Source organism: Mus caroli, chromosome 15 (genome assembly GCF_900094665.2).
Source record: "Mus caroli chromosome 15, CAROLI_EIJ_v1.1, whole genome shotgun sequence".
NCBI classification, from domain to species: Eukaryota; Metazoa; Chordata; class Mammalia; order Rodentia; family Muridae; genus Mus; species Mus caroli.
In genome coordinates this window covers 79,197,970-79,224,959 of record NC_034584.1, presented here as the reverse complement: position 1 = coordinate 79,224,959, position 26,990 = coordinate 79,197,970, and the positions used below count along the sequence as shown (strand labels likewise).

The 26,990-nt window shown below is 50.7% G+C and overlaps 1 protein-coding gene and 1 long non-coding RNA gene across 3 annotated transcripts in view; one reads left to right on the top strand and one right to left on the bottom strand.

Annotated features, from left to right (window-relative positions):
- The window catches only part of Fbln1 (fibulin 1), a 79,881-nt gene that overhangs the window by 50,837 nt on the left and 2,054 nt on the right, over positions 1-26,990 (bottom strand). For both annotated transcript variants that reach the window (XM_021183252.1, XM_021183251.2), the window contains exons 2-8: positions 13,651-13,756; positions 11,276-11,411; positions 8,168-8,339; positions 6,010-6,066; positions 4,725-4,826; positions 4,072-4,209; positions 2,967-3,104 (exon numbers count right to left, since the gene is read on the bottom strand). In XM_021183252.1, coding sequence (XP_021038911.1) covers positions 2,967-3,104; positions 4,072-4,209; positions 4,725-4,826; positions 6,010-6,066; positions 8,168-8,339; positions 11,276-11,411; positions 13,651-13,756 — 849 coding nt within the window. The remainder of the gene's footprint in view (positions 1-2,966; positions 3,105-4,071; positions 4,210-4,724; positions 4,827-6,009; positions 6,067-8,167; positions 8,340-11,275; positions 11,412-13,650; positions 13,757-26,990) is intronic.
- LOC110310363 lies at positions 19,066-25,970 on the top strand. The gene is made up of 4 exons (XR_002379833.2): positions 19,066-19,211; positions 19,537-19,655; positions 23,922-24,128; positions 25,853-25,970. It is a non-coding gene; the product is annotated as an uncharacterized LOC110310363 (long non-coding RNA).

Sequence of the window (26,990 nt, the reverse complement as noted above, 5' to 3'; positions counted from 1 at the left end):
CAAGTGCAGGTTCTCCGGCTGTCACTCTCAGCTCACTTTGTCTTACAAAGCACTTCTAAGACCAACTAGGGCCCTTGATGGCCTCAGGATCTTTAAAGAATCTGACACCTGTGGGCCAGCATGTGGGAAGCACACCTGTGGGCTAGTGTGTGGGAAACAGTGCCCTTGACCCCTTCCCTCCTCTTCACCAGGGAATGAAGGAAGAAAGGGAACATGAGGTAGAGAGTGAAGGAAAAGAAAACCCGGAAAAGACTTCCTCATAGTGTTGAAGAATCAGCATAAAAGTTCTAAAAAACTTTACATTTTGTATGAAGAAGGCCTCAGCTTTCTCAGCCCAGCCTCTTGTCTTCTGTGCTAGTCTGACAGAGCAGGGTTCATCCTTCCTTGCACAGGGATGGGAATATAGTGGAGTTTGGGGATGGTAGATTCTGGGGTCACTGTCTCGCACTGTACTGGCTAGTTTTGTATCAACATGACACAAGCTGGAGTTATCACAGAGAAATGAACCTCCCTTGATGAAATGCCTCCATGAGATCCAGATGTGGGGCATTTTCTCAATTAGTGATCAAGGGTGGGAGGGCCCAGCCCATTGTGGGTGGTGCCATCCCTCTGGGCTGGTATATATAAACTTGGGTTCTATAAGAAAGCAAGCTGAGCAAGCCAGAGGAAGCAAGCCAGTAAGAAACATTCCTCCATGGCCTCTGCATCAGCTCCTGCTTCCTCACCTGCTTGAGTTCCAGTTCTGCATCCTTTGGTGATGAATAGCAATGTGGAAGTGTAAGCCGAATAAATCCTCTCCTCCCCGACTGCTTCTTGGTCATGATGTTTGTGCAGGAATAGAAACCCTAACTAAGACACCCACCATAGATGGAGATCAAGGAAAAATGGGTAGAAGTGTGTAGGGTGTAGGCCCTGGATACATAGAGAGGAGAAAAGACAGCCTGCAGCTTTCTCCTGGATGGCCCCCATCTTTGGGTTTTATATTGTTTGGTTTTCTGAAACTGGGTCTCAACCTGTAGCCCAGGCTGGACTTTAATTCCTATAGAGCCCAGGCTAGCCTTCAACTCATTGTATCCCTCCTGCCTCAACCTCTGCAGGGATGACAGGGGTGCTGCACGGTGCCTGGCTCTTCTCTTCTCTCCTTACTCTGTCTGTCTTCTGATAGCTCTTTCTGCTGATGATGTTATTATTTTAGACAGGAATAAAAATGCTGACACAGAAAGAATTCTAAACGCATTGTCAAGAGGGAAAAACCAAGTGGTAGAACAGTCCGGTCCTGTTTCCATGAAAAAACAAACTAAGAGAGCAATGCCCAGAAGGGCGGCCCCGCTCACCCAGAGGCTGGCCCGGCAGGCTGGGCGTTATTTTTTGTCCTAGGTTTTCCTCATCTATAATCAGTTATGTGTGGCTTTTTTTTTTACCATAAAAGAAGTTACTTCTAGAAGGAATTAACTTGGCTGTGACCAGTAAGTACAAAGGGGTACCTCTCCCCATGTCAAGTTAGGGGGCCTCTGCACTGAACATCTCTAGTCCTTGATGTCACTGTGGTCCTACACAGAGGTGACAAAAGAGGTATATGCCATTAGGCTGGGATCTGACCAATATCCTGGACTCTCCCAGGGCTTCTATCTGATCTGGTGGGGGTTGAGGGTGCAGAGGGATGGCTCTCGATGGCCTTGCACTCTGTGGAGGAAAACCTAGGGCATGCCAAGACCTGCAAAGGTTTTCTCACAGAGGCGAGCAGGGCCAATCCTGCCATGAGTCAGGGTTTCCGTCCTCAGCTGTTTGAGCTCCCTGAGGAGGCTGCAAGTCTCAGCAGGGCCCCCTTTCCTCCCTGCTCCAGGGGGTGTCACAGCCACCCTGCTTACTGCACGAGTGTGGAGCGATGACAGTCTGACTTCAGGAGGCTGGCCAAGGGCCAACTCACAGCTCAGACACTGCTCCACTAGCTAAGACCCAGGCTGGATGGGGAGGGGCTTGTGTGAAACTCCTGGCCTAAAAGGTTCTACCTGTAAACTTTCAATCCCGTCTCAAAGGAAAGACAGAGGCAACGCTAGGTAAGGGTCTGGGGAGAGATAAGATAGGAACTTGCACAGCAGTGCCTAGTGTTTCCCTTTGAAAGGAGAGAGGGGTTGCAACCAGCAGACCTGCAGCTGTTGAGAAGGGACTCTGACCTCAAAGCAAAGGTTTAGAAGTTCCTGCCTACAAAGCAGGTAAGACTTCAAATGCTAACAGCTAGGCGGTGCCCCTGTGCAGCACAAAGACAACAGAAGAGAGAGGCAGGTAGCCCTCTTCCCTGATCAGCCTTTCTCTGGACTCTTATTATCACACCGAGATCACAGCTCCTTTATACACTGGTCCATTCGGCTCTCAACCCACGCATCTTTGAGGTCTTATCCTCTGCCAGATTGAAACTGTCTCCACAGCACGCCACTCTAGTCTGTCTCTACGAAGTCAACCATTTTTCTGTGAAACAATTTCCGAAGGTCTAAGTGGCTGTGGCTGGGAGCAACCACACGTCAAAGGATGCTTCTCTTGTACCCATCCTATCACAAGCCACCGCTGAGGTCCTTGTTCTCAGCCTCTCAGCCAGATGCTACAGTCACTCCCATCTTATAGGGGAAACACCAGAGGCTCCAATGAAGGAAATGAACCTTGGCACAACAAGTTCAAATCTAATAGTCTCTGACTCTGAAACCCACACCCCTTCATCCAAAGCACAGGCCTTAGACCTAACCCTGATCGCCAGTAGTTTTATAAATAAAGTTTTATTGAGACACAGCCCCACCACCTGGGTCTACACGCTGTGCCCTTTGGACTGTACCTGGCCAGGATGAGTCACTGTGGCCACATGGCTCACAATGCCTATGACATTTGCTTTTTGCCCATGAAGGAAGTTTGCCATCCCTGATCTGGGCTGACTGTAGCATGCTCGCACTAACCCCGCTCACGGCAGCGTGTCTTACCAATGCAGTTGCCTAGAGCATCCTGTATGAAGCCGCTCTTGCACTGCAGCTTCGGTCTGCAACGGAAGGATCCCAGAGTATTCTGACAGATAAAATCGGGGGGGCAGTTATGAATACCAGTCTCACATTCGTCAATATCTGGTGCATCGTAAAAAAAGGAGATTGTTAGCAAGAGTCCAGCCAGAAGAGTGTCACAATACTTTAACATCACAAGAAAGTACTTTAAAAAAAAAAAAGGCTCATTTCTCAGACTATAACCCCAAAATATTTCAACAGAGAGGGTGTTACGAAAAGGCCCGCGGCGAGCCAAACTGTGTAAAAATTGCTAAAGTCTTAAAAAAACACTCCCCCTCCCTGACTTATGAGGCAAGCTTTTTGCTATTTAACAAATCGCTTAGGCGTTTTCCTGGCAGGTATACCATTCATTGAGAAGTGTATGTTTGGATTAGATCATACAGCAATTATCTTAGCGACAATAAACACAGACTTTTAATTCTTTTTATCTCGAGGTTTTCATAATAGTCCAAATATTAACAACAGTTACATCAAGATAGGACAAGATAGATTGCCCTGTCTCGAAGTTCACGGCTGTCAAAGGTTCAAGTGTATCTACTCAGCTGGCCTGGCTCCCAGGCTCTGGAGTCCAGAGGCTCAGACTGGCAGCAGTGCAGGGTGGGGCAGCGGGATTGCTCAAGGGTTTGGCTGCCAAGAGAAGGCATCTGGCTCTTGGGTCACCCCGTATAATTCAATGATCAATATTTTTACACAAGACCTGCGCTAGCAAGCATCTTCAACTTCATCTGGGTTGGTTCTGTTTGTACGGAAACACAAACGAGGACCCTTGCCTTGTTTGTCAAAGATCAGGCTCCGAGCTAAGTCAAATGGGCTAGTGTCACTAACTCAGCACCATATTGAAGTAAACCTGCTCATCACAGACCTTCCTTCATTTGTTCTTGTGTACTTGCAAGGAGGTGGACTCCCTCCTCCTTGCAGTACCTGAGGCAGCCACATGGGGGCAGCACCACAGAGCCCAATGGGCCCTTCCCTCCAGGCCATACCCACAGCTGGGGAAGGGGTGAGTTTTAGGTTTGGATGTGAGCTGTACCTTTGCAGTTATTATCCTCTGTGAGCTCATAGCCAGTCCCACAGCTGCTGTCCCGCTGGCAGCGGAAAGAGCCCACTGTATTGATGCAGGATTCTCCCAGCCGGCAGTTATGGCTGCCTGTGATGCATTCATTGATATCTAGAGAGATTAAGGCGATGCAGAAGTAACCAGCAAGAACAACCAAGCCTTAAGCTTGAGCAGAAGGAATGTCCCAGAAGCCATGGTGGATCTGGCTTCCTGCATTCATCAAGTTGCCCAATCAAACTGAGCTGAGTCTTGCTGTGGGCACATCTGGAGAGGGGCAGACACCAAATCAAGCCCTGTTAAGTGTCAGATCTCTGAGTAAGGGCCAGACCCTAGAATCATGGAGTCTACAAGACTCCCACAAAGGAGGTCGTATGCATCATCCCCATCTCTTAGACAATGGGAAAGGCAGAAAGAAAGATCTCCCCAAGGCCTCACAGCAGATCCTGAACCCAGGTGAACCCCAATGCAGCCCTTTGCCCACACTGGTATCTATAGTCTTTTAGAAGACAGCCTTGTCCAGGCAGCACACAGGTCCCAGCTGTGTTCCAGGAATGGAACAAAGGTTGTGCCACGCAGGCCTGCTCAGCAGAGGCTCCCAAGCACAGGGGCTAGCTCTCAGATGTTACCTTCGCAGGAGACACCATCAGACTGCAGCTGGTAGCCCACAAAGCAAGAGCAGACCACCTCGTCCCCAGTGTCACGGCACTGCTGCTTACAGGGCCCGCCACCTGCAACCAGAGACCATGGGAGCTAGTGAACAGACTGAGCGACCTTCAGAGACCCTTCCAGGATGTACGGACACAGAAAACAGGCTCCTTGCCACAGCCACGTGTGGTCCTTGGGACACTCCCAAGCCTCGGCTCTGGGCGTCTCTGGGGCCTCTGAAGGCAGCAGAGGTCTGACAAGTTAGGGACCTTGTGTTGCCTCTGTGGTTAGAGTGGACCTGGGGAGGCATACTGCTCGTGGTCAACAAGAGGCCTGGGGGGAACAGGCTCCACCTGGAGGCAGGGCTCTACCAGAGCCCATGTAACTCTCAAGGATTTCCAGCTGCCCATTCCTGCTAGCTGGCCCATGTCCGGTGCTGCGACAATTGTGGGTACAGCCTCTCCCTGCCTTGCACCTCCCCTGTGACTCACACGGGATACTTCGAGCGTAACCCCACTGGGATGATCTGTGCTTCTTTTGCCACAGCCTAGCTGCTACCAGGGGCACGCAGGCCTTACAGCAATGGTGGCTAATGGATCCTCCTAAGTTGTCACACTGGCTGTCACTCTCGATGAAATCATCTGTGGCCACCCAGAGAGGGCTCACTTCAAGCTTCCTGGGAACTCCTTATCTCCCTCTCCCCTCCCTCCTGGCCTCAGTGCAGGTTGACACTGTGTGCTGGCTCTATCACTTTGTGATTAAGCTGCCTGCATACCTAACACCCAGTCGCAGAGTGAACCCTTTGGGTGGAGCTGAAACAGAATGGTCAGGTTAGATGCGCCAGAATGTTCTTGAAGAAAAAGAATTTAATCAGAAAAAGCTGCGCTGTGTGGTCATTCTAACGTTAAGTGCAAAGGTCTCCTAAGAGACCACGACTCTACAGGGACAAGCGGGGCTCCAGGGACACACAGATAAGAAATAGCTACTCTCCTGGGGCATCGCAGCCTTGGAGAAGTATCATCACCCACAGAGTCCAGGAGCTTGCTGGCACTGGAGTGCTCACACCAGTCCTGCCTCCATAAGCCACTGTCCCCGACAGATCCCCGGCTCTGAGCACTCAAGGGTGGAAGAAACAGGGAGCCCCGAGGGCCCCAAGAACAGAAGTACAGAACAGACTTTCCAGCTGAGTCTTAGCAGAAGTCAACGCTATCCCCTGGGCTTTCATAGCTACCTACCAAAGGCCTCCCACAGATCCCAACATCTCACCTCGACAGCGGTCATTCAGGTACGGGTCTTCTTGGTCCTCCTCGTCAGGAATCTTAGCTAGGGGTAGAGAGATGACACAAGATGGCACAAGCACCTGCTCCTCCTGTCTGGACCGGACAGGAGGCCCATCCAAGCACACCACACTCGTTCAACTTTGGGAAATGTGCCCTCACATAAAGGGGCAGGTAAGCTCTCCCAACACACAGCCTGAATGAGTTATCGTAGTCGTTGAGTCTAAAGCTCAAGAGAGATGGGAATGAGGTAAAATTCCCAGCAAGCATAGTGCATGGATTGCCTGCAGCTTCTCAGGGCTTCCTGCACGACTCAGGAGCTCACAGTGTAAGTGAGCGGATGAAAGAAGCAGGCGGTCGGGGGCTGGAGAGATGGCTCAGCGGTTAAAAACACATCTTTCTTGCAGAGGACCTGGGTTCCGTTCCTAGCTCCCACACTTGGCTCACGGCCACCGGTAGTTCCAGTTCCTGGGCTCCAATTCCCTCCTCTGTCCTCTAAGAGAACTCTTCTGATCATGGAGGACACACGGTATACATACATGCAGGAAACACTCATACTCACAAATGTAAATTAAAAACAACAAGAAATTCCTCTATCACAGAGCCATGGCCCTCAGGGCTTCAAGCACGGGTGGCTGTAGTCAATGGGGGCAGGTAGAGCTGGCCAACAGAACTGCTTCTGTGGTCCCACAGCCCTCTGACAATGAGCCTGCCACCTGAACACAGATGCACCCAGCCACTGGCTCCCACTGGCCAAGACTCAAAAAGGCCAAGTCCTCCCTTCGCTACTGCTTGTCATGTGACCTTACACATCAAGGCCTTCCCGAGAGGATCAGATCAAAGGGCAGTCACCCACCAATTGCCAGGGCAAAGTGAGGTCTGCAAGGGAGCCAGCCTCCTGCAGAGCACGTGGCACTCTTCCTGTCTCACAGCCGTGATGGTCAACCTCACAGGGCAACTTGACGGGAAGTCACTATGAAGGGAGCTTTGGTGACAGTGGAGTGGTATTTAAATCAATGGACTCTGAGAGGAGCAGATGGCCCCTCCCGGATGTTAAGTGAACCTCACTTAAGCAGTTGGAGGCCCTAAGAGATGGAGACGGGGGAAGAACCTCCTGCCAGCCAAAGGCCTTCGGAGTTCAGTAACGCCAGCTTCTCCCTGGAGCTTTGGCCTGCCCTCCAACCCTCCAAGGCCAGTCACACAGCTCTCTTTACACAGCTGTTCTTTGGTGTCCATGGGGATAGGTCTTGGGACCCTGGAGGGCATTAAAACCCACAGACCAGGAGGTGGAGAGATGGCTCAGCAGTTAAAAGGCATGCACTGCTCCTGCAGAGGATCCAGGTTTGAGCCCAGCACCTATAGGGTGGCTCACAACCATCTGTAACAACAGTTCCATAAGATCCCATGACTGTTTCTGGCTCCAGAAGACACCACACACATGCGGTGCAGAGACATAAATGCAAACAAAACATCCCTACATATAAAATAAAAATAAATTCATTTTTAAAAATCGATAGACATTCAAGTCTCTTACATGGAATGCCATGGTGTCTGTCCATTATCTATGTATAGCCTCCTGTAATCCTTAAATCATCTCTAGATTACTTTTAATACCTAATGTGATATCAATGCTATGTAGATAGTTGTTATTTTGTTCAAGGAGTGACAAGAGAAATGTCTGCACACACCTGGTACAGATTCAAGATCTTTCCTCCAACATTTTCTTTGAGTGTGTGTGTCATGCACACATGTGTGTGTACAGGTGTCACACGCATGCATGCACACATCAACATCCAGTGTCTTCCTCTACAGCTCTCGGCTTATTTTTTGAGACGGGGTTTCTCACTGAGCTGAGGCTCGCTGCTGATTCAGCTAGACTAGCAGTCCAGTGAGCTCTAGGGGCACTCCCGTCTACTTTATATCCCAAGCCCTGGATTAAAGATGCATGCTGCTTTGCCTTGCTTGCATGTGGGTCCCGGGAAGCCAAACTCAGGCTTTTAGGTTTGCACCCCAAGCACTTTACCCCCTGAGCCATCTCTCAGCCCCCCTTTCTCTAATATTGTTAATCTGGGATTGGTAGAATCCAGAAATGTGACACCCACAGGAAGGGTAAGTCACAGACATGCATGTCCCCGGAGAGAAGTTACCTGTGTCCTGAAGGTCTGCACCGTTGCCTTGGACAAAGTCTGAATTCTCCCGTGCCTTCACACAGCAGGCACGGAACACCAGCCCACACTGGTAGCTTATCATGACAATGGGTTCACAGGTCTGGTCTCGGGCCAGGGATGCCTTTCCCAGCATGCAACAGTGGCAGCACCTCTATGAACAGAAAGATTCCAGACTGGGTCAGGGGTTTGTACAAGTGGCCCCTTGGGACCTCGAAAGAACCTCAGGGGCACATCTCTGACACCCTCTTTCTTGTCTGTGTTCTCAGAACAGAGAGAAAACAGCTGGTGTGGGTAATTTATCAAAATGTCAGAAGTAGATAGAAAAGCATGCCAGGCCCCTCCAAGCCTCCTAGGTCTGTTTGGAAAGAAACCTACAAGACCTGGCACCTAGTAGGACTGCATTTCCCTCCCTACCCACATGACTGCTATGGTGGTGTGAATGAAAACGGGCCCCATAGACCCGTAGGGAATGGCGTTATTAGGAGGTGTGGCATTGTTGGAGTAGATGTGGCCTTGTTGGAGTAGATGTGGCCTTGTTGGAGGAAGTGTGTCACTATGGGTGGGCTTTGAGGTCTCAGATGCGTAGGCTGGGCCCAGTGTCTCACTCTCTTCCTGCTGTCTCCCCATCTCAGCTACTTCTCCAGGACCATGTCTGCCTGTGTTCTGGACTAAACCTCTGAACTGTAAGCCATCCCTAACTAAATACTTTCCTTTGTAAGACTTGCTGTGGTCATGGTGTCTCTTCACAGCAATAAGATCCTAACTAAGACAACAAGCCCCTCTGGACCTCCCTTTCCTGACCAACAACCCCCAGCCCAGCCCAGCCATCTTGAGGAGAAGGGGGCAGACCAATGCTCCAAGGGCCTGCTCTGTCTGCCAGGTCTCATCTCCCTGCCGGAAAAATAGGTGCACACTCTCAAGCCCAAGAGTTGGGCACAAGAGCCCCAAAGCCCCTAGTAAGACATGGGGCCCAGTCACTGATTTTCACAGAGACCTCACATCCCAAAAGTTAAACCTGTGTTCCAACCCAGATCCTGGGTACACAGGAAAAGTCCCAGGTCAATCCTTCTAAAAACCAAAAGCCTCCAGCAAGAGGCTTTGCTTCAGTCCCTGCAGAGGCTGAGGGCCTTCTCCATCCATGTCCTTCTACCCACTCTGCAGCCGCAAGAAGCCCTGGTGATCTCACCCTCCTCTGCGGTGTGAATAATCTTTTCCAGAAACAGACTTCATTAAGCCAGCCAGGGAATCTGCTCCCGCTCTTGCTAGAATGTTCTAATATTTCACACCTCTCTTTCCTCAAGTCTAGGGATGGGGCAGAGCTCTCTGCCAGGCATATAACATAAGCAGAGGCCAGCCCTATCCTGGGAGGTGGTCACTCAATGCCCAAAGTCCAGGCCACCAATTCTAGCCCTGCTTAGATCCCTGTACTGGCTGGTTCTGTGTATCAACTTGACTCAAGTTGGAGTTATCACAGAGAAAGGAGCCTCCCTTGAGGAAACGCCTCCATGAGATCCAGCTGTGGGGCATTTTCTCAAAAGTGATCAAGGTGGGAGGGCCCCTTGTGGGTGGTGCCATCCCTGGGCTGGTAGTCCTGGGTTCTATAAGAAAGCAAGCTGAGCAAGCCAGGGGAAGCAAGCCAGTAAGTCACATCCCTCCATGGCCTCTGCATCAGCTTCTGCTTCCTGACCTGCTTGAGTTCCACTCCTGGCTTCCTTTGGTGATGAACACCAATGTGGAAGTGTAAGCTGAATAAACCCTTTCTTTCCCGACTTGTTTCTTGGTCTTGGTGTTTGTGCAGGAATAGAAACCCTGACTAAGACACTCCCCATGTCAGTGCCTTCCCCAACCCCTCATAAAGGCCTGATGGCTGTGGTAGGCCACGGTTGTTGAGGCAGAGTCTGGACCCATGAGCAGCCTCTGTCCGTGTGCCTACCCACCCTCTCAGAATCCAGACTCTAATCAGATTTTCACTCCTTGGCTCCATTACCACCCTCCTGAGGGAGGGAGATGGGTGTTGCCCCAGAAGCAACTGTCATCAATGCCTCTGGAAATCACTCAGGGGGACAACTGGCTTTCTTCCTGGGCAGGTAGGGCCTGACCATTGGTCTATTTGTGTTCAAGCCTAGAGGTGCCATAGTCAGCTCCCATGCACACACACACACAAGCCTTCCATAGCTAACACAAGCCCTGCAACCTGACCAGGCCCTGGGGCCCCAGGAACAGTCGGGAAAAGAAATCCCACTACTTATTCTGATTATGTTCTATGGAGAATCCCCTCTGAGTCCTCGACAAAGAGAGGCCACTGGAGCGTGGGCCCCTCCGGACTCCAATGTCTTCCTGTAGTGTGTGGTTACAGAATCCCATGTTATTAGAGGCCGTAGTGTGGGTCTGGTGTGAGCTCAGAGCCTCAGTTAACCTGAGGAGCGGAGAAGCATGGGGCTTGTCTTAGTCAGGGTTTCTATTCCTGCACAAACATCATGACCAAGAAGCAAGTTGGGGAGGAAAGGGTTTATTCGGCTTACACTTCCATACTGCTGTTCATCACCAAAGGAAGTCAGGACTGGAACTCAAGCAGGTCAGAAAGCAGGAGCTGATGCAGAAGCCATGGAGGGATGTTCTTTACTGGCTTGCCTCCCCTGGCTTGCTCAGCCTACTCTCTTATAGAACCCAAGACTGCCAGCCCAGAGATGGTCCCACCCACAAGGGGCCTCTCCCCCTTGATCACTAATTGAGAAAATGCCTTACAGTTGGATCTCATGGAGGCATTTTCTCAACTGAAGCTCCTTTCTCTGTGATAACTCCAGCTGTGTCAAGTTGACACAAAAATAGCCAGTACAGGGCTCTTGGGCAATAGGGAAATGCCTGCCCTGAACTGAGAGGATTTTGATGGGTCCAGAGAACCCCTGCTCTGCCTTCTGCCTGAAGACAGACTCAGGCTCTTCCTGTTTCCCCAGGGTGGAGCTGGCTTGTCCTCATCTTACCCAGTCTTATCTGGAAGTCTGGCTGGTAAGGCATACTGTCTGAATGAGAGGGGAAGGGTACCTGAGTGGTCACAGGGAGAATGATGGCCTTGGTGGCCTTACTCACCTTTATGAAGATGGTCTCAAGGCTACTGTTGTAGCTGTGGAGCGAGGCGCAGCCGTCTGGCTCGCTGGCCAGGTTGATGCCCGTAGCACAGTGCAGCTCTTCCAGTTGGTTGTGACAGCATTGCTCCTGGACCATCCTGTGGGCAGAACAGGACTCCTTGGTGAAGCTGAGCTCAGAATAAAGGCTCAAGGAGAGGAGTGATGTCCTATGGAGTATCCCCCACATCCCAGCCCCCCACAAGGAGAGAGACGCACAGTAGGACTTAGCAGGTGTTTGGTTAGAGAGAGCAAATGCAGAATGGTGTCCGGGGTGGGAGCCAGGAGACCCCCAACTCGGCCTTTTGCCAAGACTAGTTACAGAACATCCTCACCTATGAAGGAACAAAGCGGGCTGCAGGCCCCGTCCTCCCCTCCTTCCACCTAGCTCATTCTCTTCAGCCTTCAGAGGGGAAGTTTCAGAGAGTCTTTTGACACCGTTTGTGAAAGGACTAGACTGGAAGACAGTAGCAACCATGATGCCAGCCTCCTGCCACCCACAGGACTGGCTACGAAAAGCTCTTCAGTAAACAGGACCTGAGCCTGCCAGAGTCTATGCCTCAGACTCAAACACATTTTGTGACATCTCAGAGGCCAGAAAGCCAGCCCGGCAGACAACAGAGACGGAAGGATGTCAAACATGGCTCTCATCCAGACCTAAGTGACCTAAAGGCAGAGTCAGCAAGGGCAGAAACAGGAAGGAACCTAACCCGTACTGTTTGCAGGAGTACAGACAGAACAAAGACAGGCTTCCCTGCCTCCCCACGCTATGTCCTTTGCCTATGCCTAAGGACAGAGGCCCAGCTAGCCTTTCCTCTACCCAGGGCTTAGATGTGTGAACCCGGCTTCCCATGTCTCTCCAGATCCGGGATGGGTGTGACTACACAGTGACATGAATTTCACACCTGCTTCATTGGACGTGCAGGCAAGAGGTATTTCACTAAAGGAGACTGAGTAGACGGCCTAATGCACCACTGCTTCAACCAGTCTAGGGTCACCCAATCTTACCTGTCCCAAACCCTCTTCCTCTGAGCGCTGTCTGAACCTGGTGAGGGGTGGGGCGCTGCTGCCCTCATGAGGCTTTGGGGAGAGGATTCGCTGGGTACCTAGAACGGGACCCCAGGGTGCTGGGGTTGGCCCCCTCGTACCCCAGGTCTGCTCTGAGCAGCACTGAGATTCTCTCTCTAGCTGGCCTCTCTACACTCCTAGCAGGACCAACAGCCCATTTGGGTTTCTGGGTGTTTAAGGATTACCTAGCCTGATTCTACCCCACCCCCACCCCCACCCCTCCTCAGCCTTCTCCCAACGGCATCCCTCACTCATCTACCCAGCTAGACAAACTGAACCCCTAAGCCATTGCCGACACCCCTCTGGATCCCACCCTACTCCCAGGACTGACAACTTGTCTCTCTGCCTCCGCTTACCTCCCCAGCCAGACCCTTCCCTCTATCCCAGGCTACTGCCCAGTTCCAAGCCACCTACATATCTCCTAGAGTCTTCCAAATGGCCTGTTAATCTCCCTCATGTCAACTGCCCTTTTAAAGACAAGTCTGGACAGATGTGCTGGCACGCAATTAATGCCTAAAACCTCCATCAGATTCTTACCCTGCTCCTGCTTTAATAGCCACACTACTAGGAACAATGGAGAGCACCCCTACCCCCACCTCCCTTCAGCTCTGTGTCTTTCTGCCTGCTGGTCATCTCTGTTTGGACCCTCTCTGGATGCCTTGCTGCTGCCCCAAGAACCTGCACAGCCTGCCCCTGAGCATCCGCGTTGGCTGCTCCCTCCCTGGATGCAACTCCCACACTCCACATGTGACTGTGGAAAAATCTGATAATTTCTTTATGATAACCGTCATACTCTATTATCATAATCTACTCTAAGGTTTTACATTCCCCAAACTTTGTGAGTAACCTGGTAACCTGGTTTCATCTAGAGAGAGAGAGAGAGAGAGAGAGTACAAGATATGCTGAAGCTGCGTATTGAATGAATTGTTTGTGTTCTTGGGGATCTGCGGGCAGGTTCCTTCAAGTCACGAGGTCTCATCTGACGCTCTACGTACAACAAACCTTCCTTTTACCCGGGGAAATGACTTGCCCAGAGTTAGAAAGCTGTGGCAGACCTGACTGCACATCTGGATGGTTTTACTTTTCAGGCTGGGGAAGGCAACAGATGCCCCGGTGAGAGCACTGGGCAGCCCAGGGCCATGAGCCAAGCTCTGGGCGCAGGGCTTAGAAGTAGAGGGAGGAAGGTCCCATCTCGGACATCTGGCGCACACTGTCCTTTCTCCCGCTTGCAGAAGGGCATGTGATGTTGGACAGTGGTAACAGCACACATACCTGCACTCCTTGGGTTCTGAGGTATACGGCAGTGAGCAGTCCCTGTGCTGGTTAGCCATCTGATTTCCATCTGTGCAGCAAGCCTCCATGGAGATGTCTGCATTCACTGTGTAGGGAAGAGAACGTGCTGATGGGTGACCCCGCTGGGTATCCCTCCACCCGCAGCCATGCCTGCTTCTTACAGCCCCAACTACAACACCAGGCCAAGTCTGGAAGAGCAGGGAGTACTCACAGAACACTCTTAAATCACTTTGTAACCTGTAATGAGCATGCTTACCACTCTCAGCTGGAACCGTCTACCCTATTCCTTCCACAAAGGCCTGGGCCAGTTCTGAACGCAGCAAGCTCAGTGCAGAGACTTGAGCATACAGACCAAGCCCCAGGGTTCCTGGTCCAGACAACAAAGGAGAGTTCTGAAGACAGATGCATGGTAGGGGCACCATCAACCTAGCACTCACGGGATGATCATGGTCTGACTCCTCCAGAGGGGAAGGCAGGAAGAAAAGTCTCCAACAGTGGTAAACCCACCACATCCAGGTTTCGATTTGGTGTTTGTAACAAGCTATTAAGGGGTTTCCACCCTCAGCATACAGCCAGGGAAAACTAAGGCTGCTGATAGTCCCGCCCTTAGGCATAACAGTCTTTTGTAGAAACAGCGACCAAAGAGGTGAGGTCAGTGCTAGCCTGGCACAATGCCGGGCTCGGAAGTCACAGCTGTCCTACCAAGCAGCAAACACAAGCCCTCAGCAAAGGATGCAGCCAGAAACTGAAGCCCTCATCTCAGCCCAGGTCTTTGGCCTCACTAGGCTGCATCCCCTCTGCTATTGGCAGGTAGAAGATCCCCATGAAACCCCAAAGGTTTGCTCTCAGCCCAAGGGTCTTACAGGACAGGAAACATCGCTGGGAGTGTTGGTTGTAGACGGCCACTGCTTGTCACCACTATACAAAACTCAGCTTCTAGAGACACCATGGGAGCTTGAGAGATGGCTCAGAGGTTAAGAGCCCATGAGGCTCTTGCAGAGGACTTGAGTTCAGTTCCCAACACCCTTATCCGGTGGCTCACACAACCACCTATACATATACACACACACATATACATACACATATACACACAAGCATACACAAATGCACATACATATACACACATATATAAACATATACACACATATACAAACATGCATACACACAAATGCACATACATATACACATATATAAATACACACACACACACACACACACACACCCCATGCTTTCTCACTATCAGCCTTCTAACATCCCTTCAGCTTAGCAGCAGCGTTCAGCACCAGTAGCCGCGGGTGCTTCTAGCTCATTTCTCTTCCAGGGCTGGCTCTAGCCAGTGGTCCCAGAATAAGGATTACTCTAGAGAGAGACTGGGGCTTAGTAAACCACATCTCAGAAAGGGAAGACGAGGAACTTCCAGAAACATTCAGCAGAGTGAGGTCAGAGCACAGCTGAGCTGAACCATTCCACTTGGCCAGGAAGAGGGGGCCTTCGCTCTGAACCACCCTTCCCCATGACTATGTGGGGCTTTCCCCTTTCCCTGAGGATGTCTGGAGAACACTGAGCTGTGTTCTATGGGAAAGATGTGTCCATTCATCCCTTTCTTACAATTTCCAGGCTCCCCTAAGGGTGTTCTTGGGATGGGTGAGAACGTGACAGTTTGTCCCACAGCAGGGCCTAACAATCTGTTATGAGCCAGCTATTCAGCCAACTCCCATTTTGCTGTCCTCTCTCCATGGTCCCCCCATGATTCCATCTGGTGATTACAGAGTTCACAGAGCGAGGGCATCGGAGTGAGGGCCACGTGCCGATGCCAGCCCTACCCACTCACTTGGTCAACAAGGTAGAAGATGAAAACTGACCCAAGGATGCACTCCCACTGCCACTCAAGGCTGTCTTCTGATTGCCACAAGCATGCCAAGGTATGCACATGTCCACAGTCATACACACACACACACACACACACACACAAATCTAAAAACAAAGAAGCAAGCATAGAAGCATTCACACAAAACATGGTCCCGACTGTTCCAAAGAGTGGTTTAATCCCTAGGTAAGTGGTGTAGTGTGTCCCCATAGTTTCTCCATGTAGCCCCAACCCCCCCAAAACACATCTGACACACACACAAACTCATACAACTTCACCAGATGTGATTAGACTCCTTAAGCTCTTCTCCAGACCCAGTCTCTCCCTCACACTGTCTGTCGCCTCCCGGCAGTCTTAGGGCCCTGGGCTCCCATCTTAGAACCCTTCACTCTGGGCTCATCTCTCTGCTCCTGATGTTCCATTTATCTGACACACTCTTCCAAGCAGAGATCCTGACACTGAGTCTGTCCCTTGTCCCCTTATACTTTAGCCAAACCTGTCATGGAAGCAAAGAGTTGAAATGATGAGCTAGGAGGCTGAGGCAGGAGAGTTTCTGCAAGTCTGGGTTCAAGACTGTTCTGGAATACATAGCAAACCGCTCCCCAGGAAAACAAACAAACACACAGACAAAAAACCCAAAAGCAAGACTGGGGAGAAGGGCACAGCTTTGGAGCCATTAAAACTCTGGCTCTAGTGTTGGAACCTTCTTTCCCATTGTGACCCTGGCATGGCCACTTCAGCCCTCTAGCCCATTTGTATTCAAACAGAGCTCATTTTAACCTCTGCAGTCTCTGAGAGGGTGGAACAGGTTGATGAAGTTCTAAACAGTGGTTTTGCCCCTTGTTAGAGGGCGGGAGGGATGCCTGCTGTCACCTGAGAGAGGGGAGGCTCTGCCAGTTCTGTGTGCAGAATTCTATTAGCAAGGCTGCACTCTAAGTGGGTGGGTGGGAACTGAGTCCTGAGCTGCACGGGGGGCCATCTAGTGTGTTTTAAAAGGAATCCTGTTAGAGGACCTTGGACACCCTGAACCATGTGCGCTCAGCGGGACAATCAGATGTTAAAACTTTCAGGCAGTCTGGAAACTTGGAATGTCCCTGGAATGTGGCTCCACCGTTCCTGAGCAGAGTGTCCCAGGCCTGATACCTGCAGAGCAGAGCTGTCTGAAAGCTGTCAGTGCCTCCCCTGAGGCTTCAAGGGATCAGCTCACCATCCTTGGGCTTGAGATGTCTCATAAGTCAGTGGACAGTGCCTGCATGCCCCCTTAAGAGACCAGGCAGGGACCACAGCCAGGCTGGACAATGGCCAGAGGGGTAGCCTTTTAGCAATAAACAAGCCCAAGGTCCCACTCAGTCCCCAGATCCTGTCCCCTCAAGCTCTGAGCTTCACCCTGCCAGGAATGCATTAGTTCTAACCTTTCTCTCTCAGGAAGGAATACCCAGACCCAGCAGAACATTTGAGCACAACGTGAGGATTTAGAAATCTTATTCTACGTGATAATCACTTGCTTAGGCTACAGCCTGGGAAGGAGAGGAGCCAGGCTGGGGACAGCAACATTTTTCAGAGTCCCGCTAGGTGCACAGAGCAGACCAATGCCTGAACATCACTCTATAAGCCCAGCACTGTAGCTAAATAGCGAGGCCACAGGGATTGCCAAACAGGGGTCTGTGTCAACAGCTGGAGCTGCACGTGCTGGCCCAAGCTCACAGGCTCCTTCATCAAGGTGGAGTTGTCTGTCTAAGGATGTTCTGGGAGCTCCAGCCCAACAGGAAAGGAGTCCAGGAGGACCCATGCCAGTCTAGAAGGGCTTACAGCAGCTGGGGATGTGCACAAGGGCAGTGGAGGAAGGAGGCATGGGCACACCTGCTTCTGGGGCCACCACCCTGCCGTTATCAGAAGTCCGTCAGGGTTTTCCCTATTTCTGTCCCCAACAACAGTTCCCCAACTGTTTCCATAGTCATCAGTCTCTTTCAGATACCTGAAGGGCTCAGCCACCAAAGGGTCATAGCAAGGAAGGACTTCAGACCTCAAACAGAGCTAGGAACTGAAGCTGAATCGAGTCAACTCATCACTAACAGAAACAATGCTGTGTCTCCCATCCACACCAAGGCTATGCTTCACCAACCTAAAGCAGCACATGGCCAGCTCTGCCCAGGACTCGGCAGACACTGAGGCCCTGCACCCTCCTGCTCCCTGGCACTGGACTTACGTCATGGACAAAGAAGCACCCCACCCCCAGCCCCCTTGATGTCCACATCCCGACCAGCATCCCGACCTAGGCTCAAGAAGCATTTATTCCAAAGAACGAGGAACTGCTGGGCATGGCCACCCCTAAACCACAGAGGCTGTTTGGGGCAGAATGCTCTGCCTTTCAAATGAGGGCTTCTTCCTGGTTCTTCTCAGGGAGTAGAGGAAGTGACCAGAAGGAAGGTTCCTAGGCTGGAGTTGAGCACAGCAAAGGGCAAGACTCGCAGAGCACCTAGGTTTGGTTCCCAGCACCCACACGGCAGCTCACACCTGTCTCTAACTCTAGATCAAAGGGATCTGATATGTGATAGTTTGTATTTGCTTGGCCAAGGGAGTGGCTCTATTAAGAGGTGTTGCCTTTATGGAGTGGGTGTGTTGTTACTGTGGGTGTGGGCTATAAGACCCGACCACTAGCTGCCTGGAAGTCAGTGTTCTACTAGCAGCCTTCAGATGAAGATGGAGAACTCTTAGTTCTGCCTGCACCATGCCTGCCTGGATGCCACCATACGCGTGCCTTACTGATAATGGACTGAACCTCTGAACTTGTAAGACTTGCCATGGTCATGGTGTCTGTTCACAGCAGTAAACCCTATGACACAATGCCTCCAGTGGCCTCTTTGGGCACTACATGCATGTGATACACCTACATAAATACAGACCAAAGAGTCATACACCTCAGTACAAATAAATCTTTTAAAAACTTAGTGTTTTCAACAGGTCTGGTGGTGGCACACACCTTTAATCCCAGTATTCAGGAAGTAGAGGCAGGTGGATCTCTACGAGTTCCAGGCCAGCCAGGGTTACATAGTGAGAATGTTTTGTTTTATTTTGTTTTATTTATTTATTTTTAACACAGTGTTTAGGTGTATGACAGTGGTCTCTTCCTATAAACCCCAGCTTGGGAAGCTGTGGTAACCAGACTTCTAGCTCAGACCCCATAGTGAGGTCCTGCCGGCCCCAAAATAAAATAAATCAGAATCATTTTTGTGAGTCCTTCCACCTTCTCTGTCATTAGGAAAGGAACTGAACATTTTGCCCGTAAACTTGTTGGTCTTTTTCCGCCAGTGCTGGTCTGACTACTGTGAAGAGATGAATTTAGTCAACTGCACTTCAGAGTGTTCTTAAAGAGCAGCTGTGTAGACAATGACATGACTCGCATGGTGAGCTGTGAGATTCCAAATTGGAACAGTTAAACTGTGTGGTAACAAAGAGAAATAATTCAAATAACTTATTTTGAAAAACCTCCCTGGGGAGTGTCTTCCCCCAAGTGTCTCTAAGGTAGCCATGCGGGAGGTGTTAAGATCCAAAGCAGGGCTCCAAAATGGCGGTGCTGGTGGCAAGGTCCTAAACAGAAGGACTCTGACTGGGTAAACAAGAGGATTATTACTGGGTAAACAGAAGCCCACACTCGGCATTCCTCGGGAATCTTGTAAGCAGTTTTCTCTTTACTGGAAAAAAAAAAATACTACTTCCTTTATCAGCCCCAAAGGCCAACTACACTGGGCACGGGCATCAAGTTCCTGGTTAATCTAAACAGCCACAACCTGGCTGACTAGCATGTAAAATTCATTTGCCTTCCCAGCAAGCCGCTGCTCGCTCTATCCTAGTGAGACAGCCGGGAACTTGCTTTCCCAAATAAACTTTTCTTTCTAGCCATAGAGTAGTCCAAGTGGGTGGGTTCATGGCACCCTCACTTAGAACAGGGCAGTGAGGAGGGGGCCTCAACTATGACCTAAGACCTCCTCCTTATGCAGGTGCAGCTCCCACAGACTCAGCTAGGGATGGGGAATGATCAAGTCACCTTGAACACTGACATCCTGGGTCCTACCATCTGGACACAAAATTTGCAGACTTCCTGAAGAAGCCCACAGAGGTACGATCCTTCCTTCACCCTGTGGCTCACTCCCATTGCACCCAGAGCAACCTCTCAGTGTCTACTAATGAGTTACAGAGCAAAGTCCCCACCCAGTCCACATTTCACAGGTGCGGAGAGTTCCATACCACAGCTGGTCGGTCACAGGCCCACTGGTGACACCTTCAGAAAGGTGAAGGTTGACCACCCCAACCAGCACACACACCTGCAGCACTGAGAAGAGTGACTCGGAGCATATCACAATGTCAGCATTTGGTGGGGACAGAGAGAGAAGGCACACCTCCCCACCGGTGCCTGCAGCATTTAGAGACCTGAACACAAACCAAACCTGGGTTGATCGTGGCTTTGATGCCATGGGGAAAAAAATTTCAAGACTGGCCAGAGTTGAGGTTTAATAAGAGTATTTAAAACAACAACAAAAACAACAAAAACCGGCTTAAATAGGAGGATTAAGAGGAAAGGTGCTCAGATAGAAAGATAAGACACCAAGCACTTGGGTTTGGCCTTCTCTAAGGAGAGTCTTGGAACAGAAAACAAACCCAAGTGTGGGTGTGGACGCCCCAAGGGAGAGAGGGAGAGCATTGATTTCTGAAAGTCAGATACATCTTTTTTTTTTTTTTTAAGGTTTTGAAGTTACTCTCTCCAAAGGCTTACTATGAAACTTAAATGATTACCCGCAGGCTATCTGACAGGATCACAATTGTTATATTAAATAGAAAACTCTAGCCCACGGGTATGTAGGAGAGCTATACCATAAACACACTCACTGTGCTTAAAAGTCCCAAGCCCAACCTGGGGGAAGGAATGAGGCCTTACTCCACACCATACTGCCCAGGGGCCTTAAGCCTGGTCCACTCACTTTAATATAGAGCAGTGGTTCTCAACCTCCCTAATGCTGAGACCCTTCAATAGTTCCTCAGGTTGTGGTGACCCCCCCCCCCACCATAAAATTACTAAGTTGCTACTCCCAAAGGGGTTGCAACCCCCAGGTTGAGAACCCGCTGATACAAAGTATCTGTAAATGAACCGCATATTGGCCGGGATTCCTGCTTCTCAGCTGACAAGTGGCTTCAATCAGACTCCAGAGTGAGGGGCTCCTCTACTTCCTGTGTCCCTGCAAGCTCCGTCTTTCTATTCTGCTTCCAGGCCATCACTGCTGCTCCTGTGCCGCCAGCCTATAGCGGCAGCTTCCAAGTCTGTCAATTAACTGACCCACACCCCGAGAGCTTCCAGGTCCCTTCACTGAGCAGGGCCCCTTCAGCCAATCCAGAACCTTCTCTCACTTCAGTCCTGGTTGCTTGCCTATAGAAACCACCACCTAACTACTTTTAACTTCTAACTCTGTCATCTGACTAGGTGTTGACAGGATCCTCAAGCAATTAAGAGCATAAACCAAGAATAAACTCTCATGCCCAATATGGCTGCCCTTCAGTCAAAGACTCCACAGGCAGGCAACCTGCCTAAAGCTGCGACCCTTCATTTGTTCCACAGGCTGTGGTGTCTCCCAACCATAAAATTACTAAGTTGCTACTTCGTAACTGTAATTTGCTACTGTTACGAATCATAATGTAAATATCTGATATGCACCCTGTGTCAGGGGCAGTGGTGCTCACCTTTAGTCCCAGCACTGGGGAGGCAGAGGCAGGTGGGTCTCTGTGAATTTGAGGCCAGCCTGGTCTACAGAGAGACTGAGAGAGTCCTGGGACAGCCAGGGCTACACAGAAAAGCCCAGTCTCAAACAAACAAATAAGCAAAAAAGAGCGATCTGCTATGGGGCTGGAGAGATGGCTCAGGCACTAAGAGCATTTGGTGATTCCAACACCCAGGTGACATACAACAGTCTGTAACTGTCCAGGAGATGGGGACAGCTAGTGCAGCATATAGAGATGTCACCAAACAGAAGGTAACACTGCTCAGCCTCAAACAAGCTGCCATATCTCTCCAAACCTCGGGATCTCTGTTCCACAATCAGATGTGCAGAAATGGGGAGGTGAAGGAGGTAACCCCGGGGACAGGACTAGAGGATGAAACAGAATCCACAGTTGTTCTATAGGAACTGCGTATTCCTCAGCACCTACCCACCACCTGGCCCAGATCCCTCTTTCAGAGAATGCCACTGACCCATAGAACTACTGTGGCAGTCGGGCAGATGGCATCAGGGTAAATTTTTTTTTAAGATTTATGTATTTATTATATGTAAGTACACTGTAGCTGTCTTCAGACACCCCAGAAGAGGGCGTCAGATCTCATTAGGGGTGGTTGTGAGCCACCATGTGGTTGCTGGGATTTGAACTCAGGACCTTTGGAAGAGCAGTCAGTGCTTTTAACCACTGAGCCATCTCTCCAGCCCCCCCAGGGTAACTTTCTTCCAGGTGAGTTCACCCTTCCAAGGGTCTGGGAGGCAGCTTAGCCAGTGAAGTGCTTTCCATGAAAGTGGACGGACCTGAGCTGGAGGCCCAGAACCCACATAGAAGGCTGAATACAGTACCCATGCATTTTAATCCCGGTACTGGGGAGGCAGAGGCAGAAGGATTACTGGAACTTGCTAGCCAGCCTAGCCTAATGTTGGTGAACCTCAGGTCCCAGTGAAAGGCCTCATCTCAAAAGCAAAGCAGGGCTGCAGAGATGACCCAGCAGTGAAGAGCACTTGCTGCTCTTCCAGGGGACCTGAGTTCGGTTCCCAGCACCCAGGTAACTCCGGATCCAGGGGATCCCACACCCTCTTTTGGCCTCTGAAGGCATATATACAGGACAGACAGACACACGCACACACACACTAATTATATTAAAAAGCATGGCCGACAGCTCCCTAAGGAACAACCCTGGAGGTTAACCTCTGGCCTCCACACATGGACATCAGCATACGCCCATAAGTAAGTAGTAAAAGTCATAAAACTGACAGGTACGAACAGCACAATACATGCAGTGTGTGAGCTATGCAGGCTCCAGGGAACAGGCCCAGGGTCCCACCCATTACGGGACACCAGGGAAACATGCGTTCCTGCACACGCCCTCATTCATGGCTTCCAGAGAGAAACAGCAGACCCCATCCAGATGTGTAACACCAAGGTCACTAGGTCCTCCCATGGCAGTATAGACACCGGGCTTGGGATTAGAGGGGTTCGGTACCACTCTTCAGGTAGAGGCTTTCCGAGTGTTAGCCTGGGGGCCACCAAGATCTATTTAATGTCCAAGGTTTCTCAGTGTGTTAAGTAGATTTTCCCACTGGAGTAGGCCTGGGTCTCAGTTTCCCCTACTGTCGGACTTGCCCCTCCCCACCTCTGCCTGACCATGCGTGGGCCTTAGGCTGCTAGATTCACAGGGAAAGCAAGGGCGCTGCCCCAAGAGCCATCCTACCAAAAACATATTTCTTCTCAGACTGTCCTTCCAAAACTCCGGACGTTAAATGTCCTCTTGTTCGACAGAGTAGGTGGGGGTTGAGGAAGGACCAATAGTGAGGCTAGCCTCCCACTGACCCCGCCCCCAAGGTGCTGAACAAGCTCAGACCCTCAGAGAGTGGCCCTGGTGTTCCATAATGGGTGGAATCCTGGCCTGCTGCCTGGAGCCTCCATAGCTCACACCTTGCAAGGATCCTGCCCATGGCCTCAGTCACTACCTTCTCTAAAGCTACAGCAGAATGAGGGGACCCTGCAGGGAGTTGGGACCGGGATTAAAGAAGCCAAAACTGCCTATCCGGACAATAAAGCCAACCGAACGGGATGCGCATGCCCAGCATGTGTCCCAGACGGCACAAGGGTCTGAGGTATGGAGAAGCAGCCAGGAGGGGGCAGAGAAAGATGAGGAGCAGGACACTGCTAGGAAGGTGAGTTATCTTCCCCTTGACACACCCTGGAGCAGGTCCAGCTCAGGCAGCTATCTTCTGTGCCAAGTCTAGCACACCCAGTGCCATCCTCACCGCTGACCCCTCCGTAGCATCCCACCCTGCCCCTCGAACCATCCTCCCCCGACCCCGCCCCGCTTCCTTCACGACTCCGGCCACCTGTCACGTGTCCTCACACACCTGGCCTTTAGAAGTTGCAGCCGGGTGGTCCTGGACCAATGCGCTCCTGCCAACAGCCCTTCCTTCAGGGACTCCTAACCACCCTCGACTCGCTCCAACACGCAGGCTCACAGAAGAATTGTTTCCTGTCTCGCACCGCCTCTTTGTTCTCTTACAATTCCCAGCACCGAGCACAAATGATTACACTTGAACTTAACACCTGGAGGGTGGGGCCGGGCGTTATTTCACTCTGTACTTTCTTCCAGTGCTTTGCAACCACGCCGAATAAGCAAATGATCTCCTGAGACCCTAGCAACTGCATAGGGACCCTAAAGAGATTCAGGCAGAAAGAGCAAAGGTTGACTGGCCCTCAACCCAGCTCAGCTTCTAAAGCTCCCAGATCCACTATAAAAGCCCCGGGGAAAGCCGTATCCCTCACTGATGCTGGAATTAAGAAAATGAAGAGTTAACTGGTAAGATATGAGGCCACCAGACATCCTTGTTAGGACTGAAATGTTCGGCCTGGGACCCTTAATCTCTGTGTGCCTTATTGTCCTCCTGTACAATGGGGACAATGACAGAGTCCTCTGTGAGGAGGCATGTGGCATGCATGCTACAAGGTCCTCTAGGTGAAGCAGGGTCCATGGCTAGTGTCGTGCATCCATTCTGTCAAGGGATAGTAGTATCCCACAGCCACTCTCAGTCAGACTACAGGCAGTACTGACTCTTAGTGATGGCGTCTCCCAAGAGAATTTTCAAGTCAAAAGGAAAGAAAGGCAAGACTTCACACATGTAGCAAAACTCAGTCTGTCTTAACTCCAGTAGGTGAGAAGACTGAAAGTAAAAAGAGACCCATGGAAAATACTGGATCACATACCTCACAGGGCTGTCAGCTCTTGGATGGGGGTCACTTCAGTGAGCCTAACGGCCCAGAACAGCATTAACCAGTGAAGTTGACTGACATCGGAAATAGAGGCTTGGGCCATTTACCATCTTGAGCCACTTTCAGAACCAAGTCTAGCTTCCCCCTACCCTCTTTTGGGGTGAGATTGCCCGAATACACCCCCTGGAAACACACAGACCGCTGGAGTAACACCCACCAGCTCCATCACTGACCCCACCTTACTCAAGACCAGCCTGGGGTGAAAGGAGGTGAGGCCTGTCCAGCTTAGGAAACAGCACCTCTGCTTGCCCTAAGTGGGGCAGATGCCTTCCCAGGATTTTGAAAAAGTTCCTTTTCTCCCACCCTGTTTTGTTACACAGCCATAGCTGAGATCATTTCAAAGAAATTGGACCCCCACACACTATGTCAAAGCAGCTATTAATCAAATTGCTACAATGTGATATTTCACAAAAGGAAAGTCTTTTGTAGGATAGAATACACTGGGATGGGTGTTCGGGGCTGAAAAGATGGCTTAGAAGATAAAAGCATTGGGAGTTCTTTTTTTTTTTTTTTTTTTTTATTTATCATATGTAAGTACACTGAAGCTGTCCCCAGACACTCCAGAAGAGGGCGCCAGATCTCGTTATGGATGGTTGTGAGCCACCATGTGGTTGCTGGGATTTGAACTCTGGACCTTCGGAAGAGCAGTCGGGTGCTCTTACCCACTGAGCCATCTCACCAGCCCCCGCATTGGGAGTTCTTGCCCAGGATGTGAGTTTAGTTCCCAGAACCCATGTGGCAGCTAACAACTATCTGGAACTCCAGTATCAGGAAGAATCTGATGCCCTCTTCTGGTCGTCCCAGGTACTGCACATACATGATGCACATACATGCAGGCAAAACTCTTATACAGATCAAAGTTAAAAATAAACAAACCTAAAAAACAAAGTGCATTGGTAAAATCTCATGTGCCTTTTGGGAACTGTTGCCCAAAGGTGTTACCTGTAAAGATGGCTGTCCATTATGCCTTTTGCCTGGGTTACTGGACCTTCAAGGAGTGGCTTCCCCAGGCACAAGGGTAGGGCTGAGAGCCCCTATATGTTCCTGGTTATCTCGTTGTGGAGGTTTGAGTGAGAATGGCCCTCATAGATTCATATATTTGAATACTTAGTCCTCAGTTGGTGGACTGGTTTGGAAAGGATTAGGAGGTGTGGCCTTGTTGGAGGTGTGTCACTGGGGGTGGGCTTTGAAGTTTTAAAAGTCCATACCATTCCCAGTTAGCTCTCTCTGGCTCCCTCTCCCTTCCCTCCCCAGCCCCTATCTCCTGCTTGTGGATTAAATGGAAGCTCTCAGCTATATCTCCAGCACCGTGCCTGCCTGCCATCATACTCCACACCATAACCATGGACTCTTTAACTCTCTGAAACCTTGATCCCCAAATTAAATGTTTTCTTTTATAATTTGCCTTGGTCATAGTGTTTTTTCATGGCAATTGAAAAATGACTAAGACGCTCAGGCTCTTCCTCCTGCCAGAAATGCACACTCCCCCCCCATCCCCCTATCCCCCTCCCACCCCCAGCAAACATTGAGATAAACTCTCTTCCGCACATCGAGGGTGCACATTGCCTCCTCCAGAAAGTCTCCCCCGACTCAACCATTAGGGCTTCGCTCTTTTATCTGGACCTCCTGGAAGCCACGAACCACATGAATGGAAAGGGCTGAATCTGTCTCATCCCTTGCCACATCCGGGAAACCTCAGCATCTGGCGCTGTGCTGTCCTTCGGCGCCTATTTAGTGACGGCTTCTGCATGCCCTTCACCACCAGGGCTGGCTGTCTGGGGCTCCTTCAGGAAGAGTTTGAAGTTCCAAAGCATGGACAAGCATGGACGAAAAGGGCTCGAAAAGGGCTCGCCTGCTGCTTAGCTCTCTTCCTTAACCCTTAAAGCAACCTAACAAGTGGGAATCTGTTATCGTGTTTTATAAACTGGGAACCGCCCAGCCATTCCACTGGATTTTTCTCCAGATAGGAAAACTGGTTTCCAAAGCACTAGGTACCCGGGTAATCTGATGAGCGAGCTGGGGAGCTGGGAGCTGACTTCTCCCCTTCACAGTGGGACTTGCGGGAGGGGGTTGGAGGGTGGGGTGGGCACAGACACACCAACACAAAAAACTGCAACTCAAGAGTTCCGTAACTTTAAGCCCTGGAGGTCTCAGTGCTGCCCCCCCAGGGGTTCTCCCAACCCCCAGCCCCATCTTCCTGCCTCCAGTCTCCACCTCCTGACTGGGAAACTTCCAGGAGCTCAGCTCACAGCCACATGTTTCTGCCAAGGGCTCAGGGCCTTTGTTCTCCCTCCCAACAGGACTTTCTTTTAATCAGTCGGAAACTGCAAGCTGGAGCCAGAGGCCAAGAAAGCCTTGGAGAAAACACAACTGTTTCTCCCAACACCTCCCT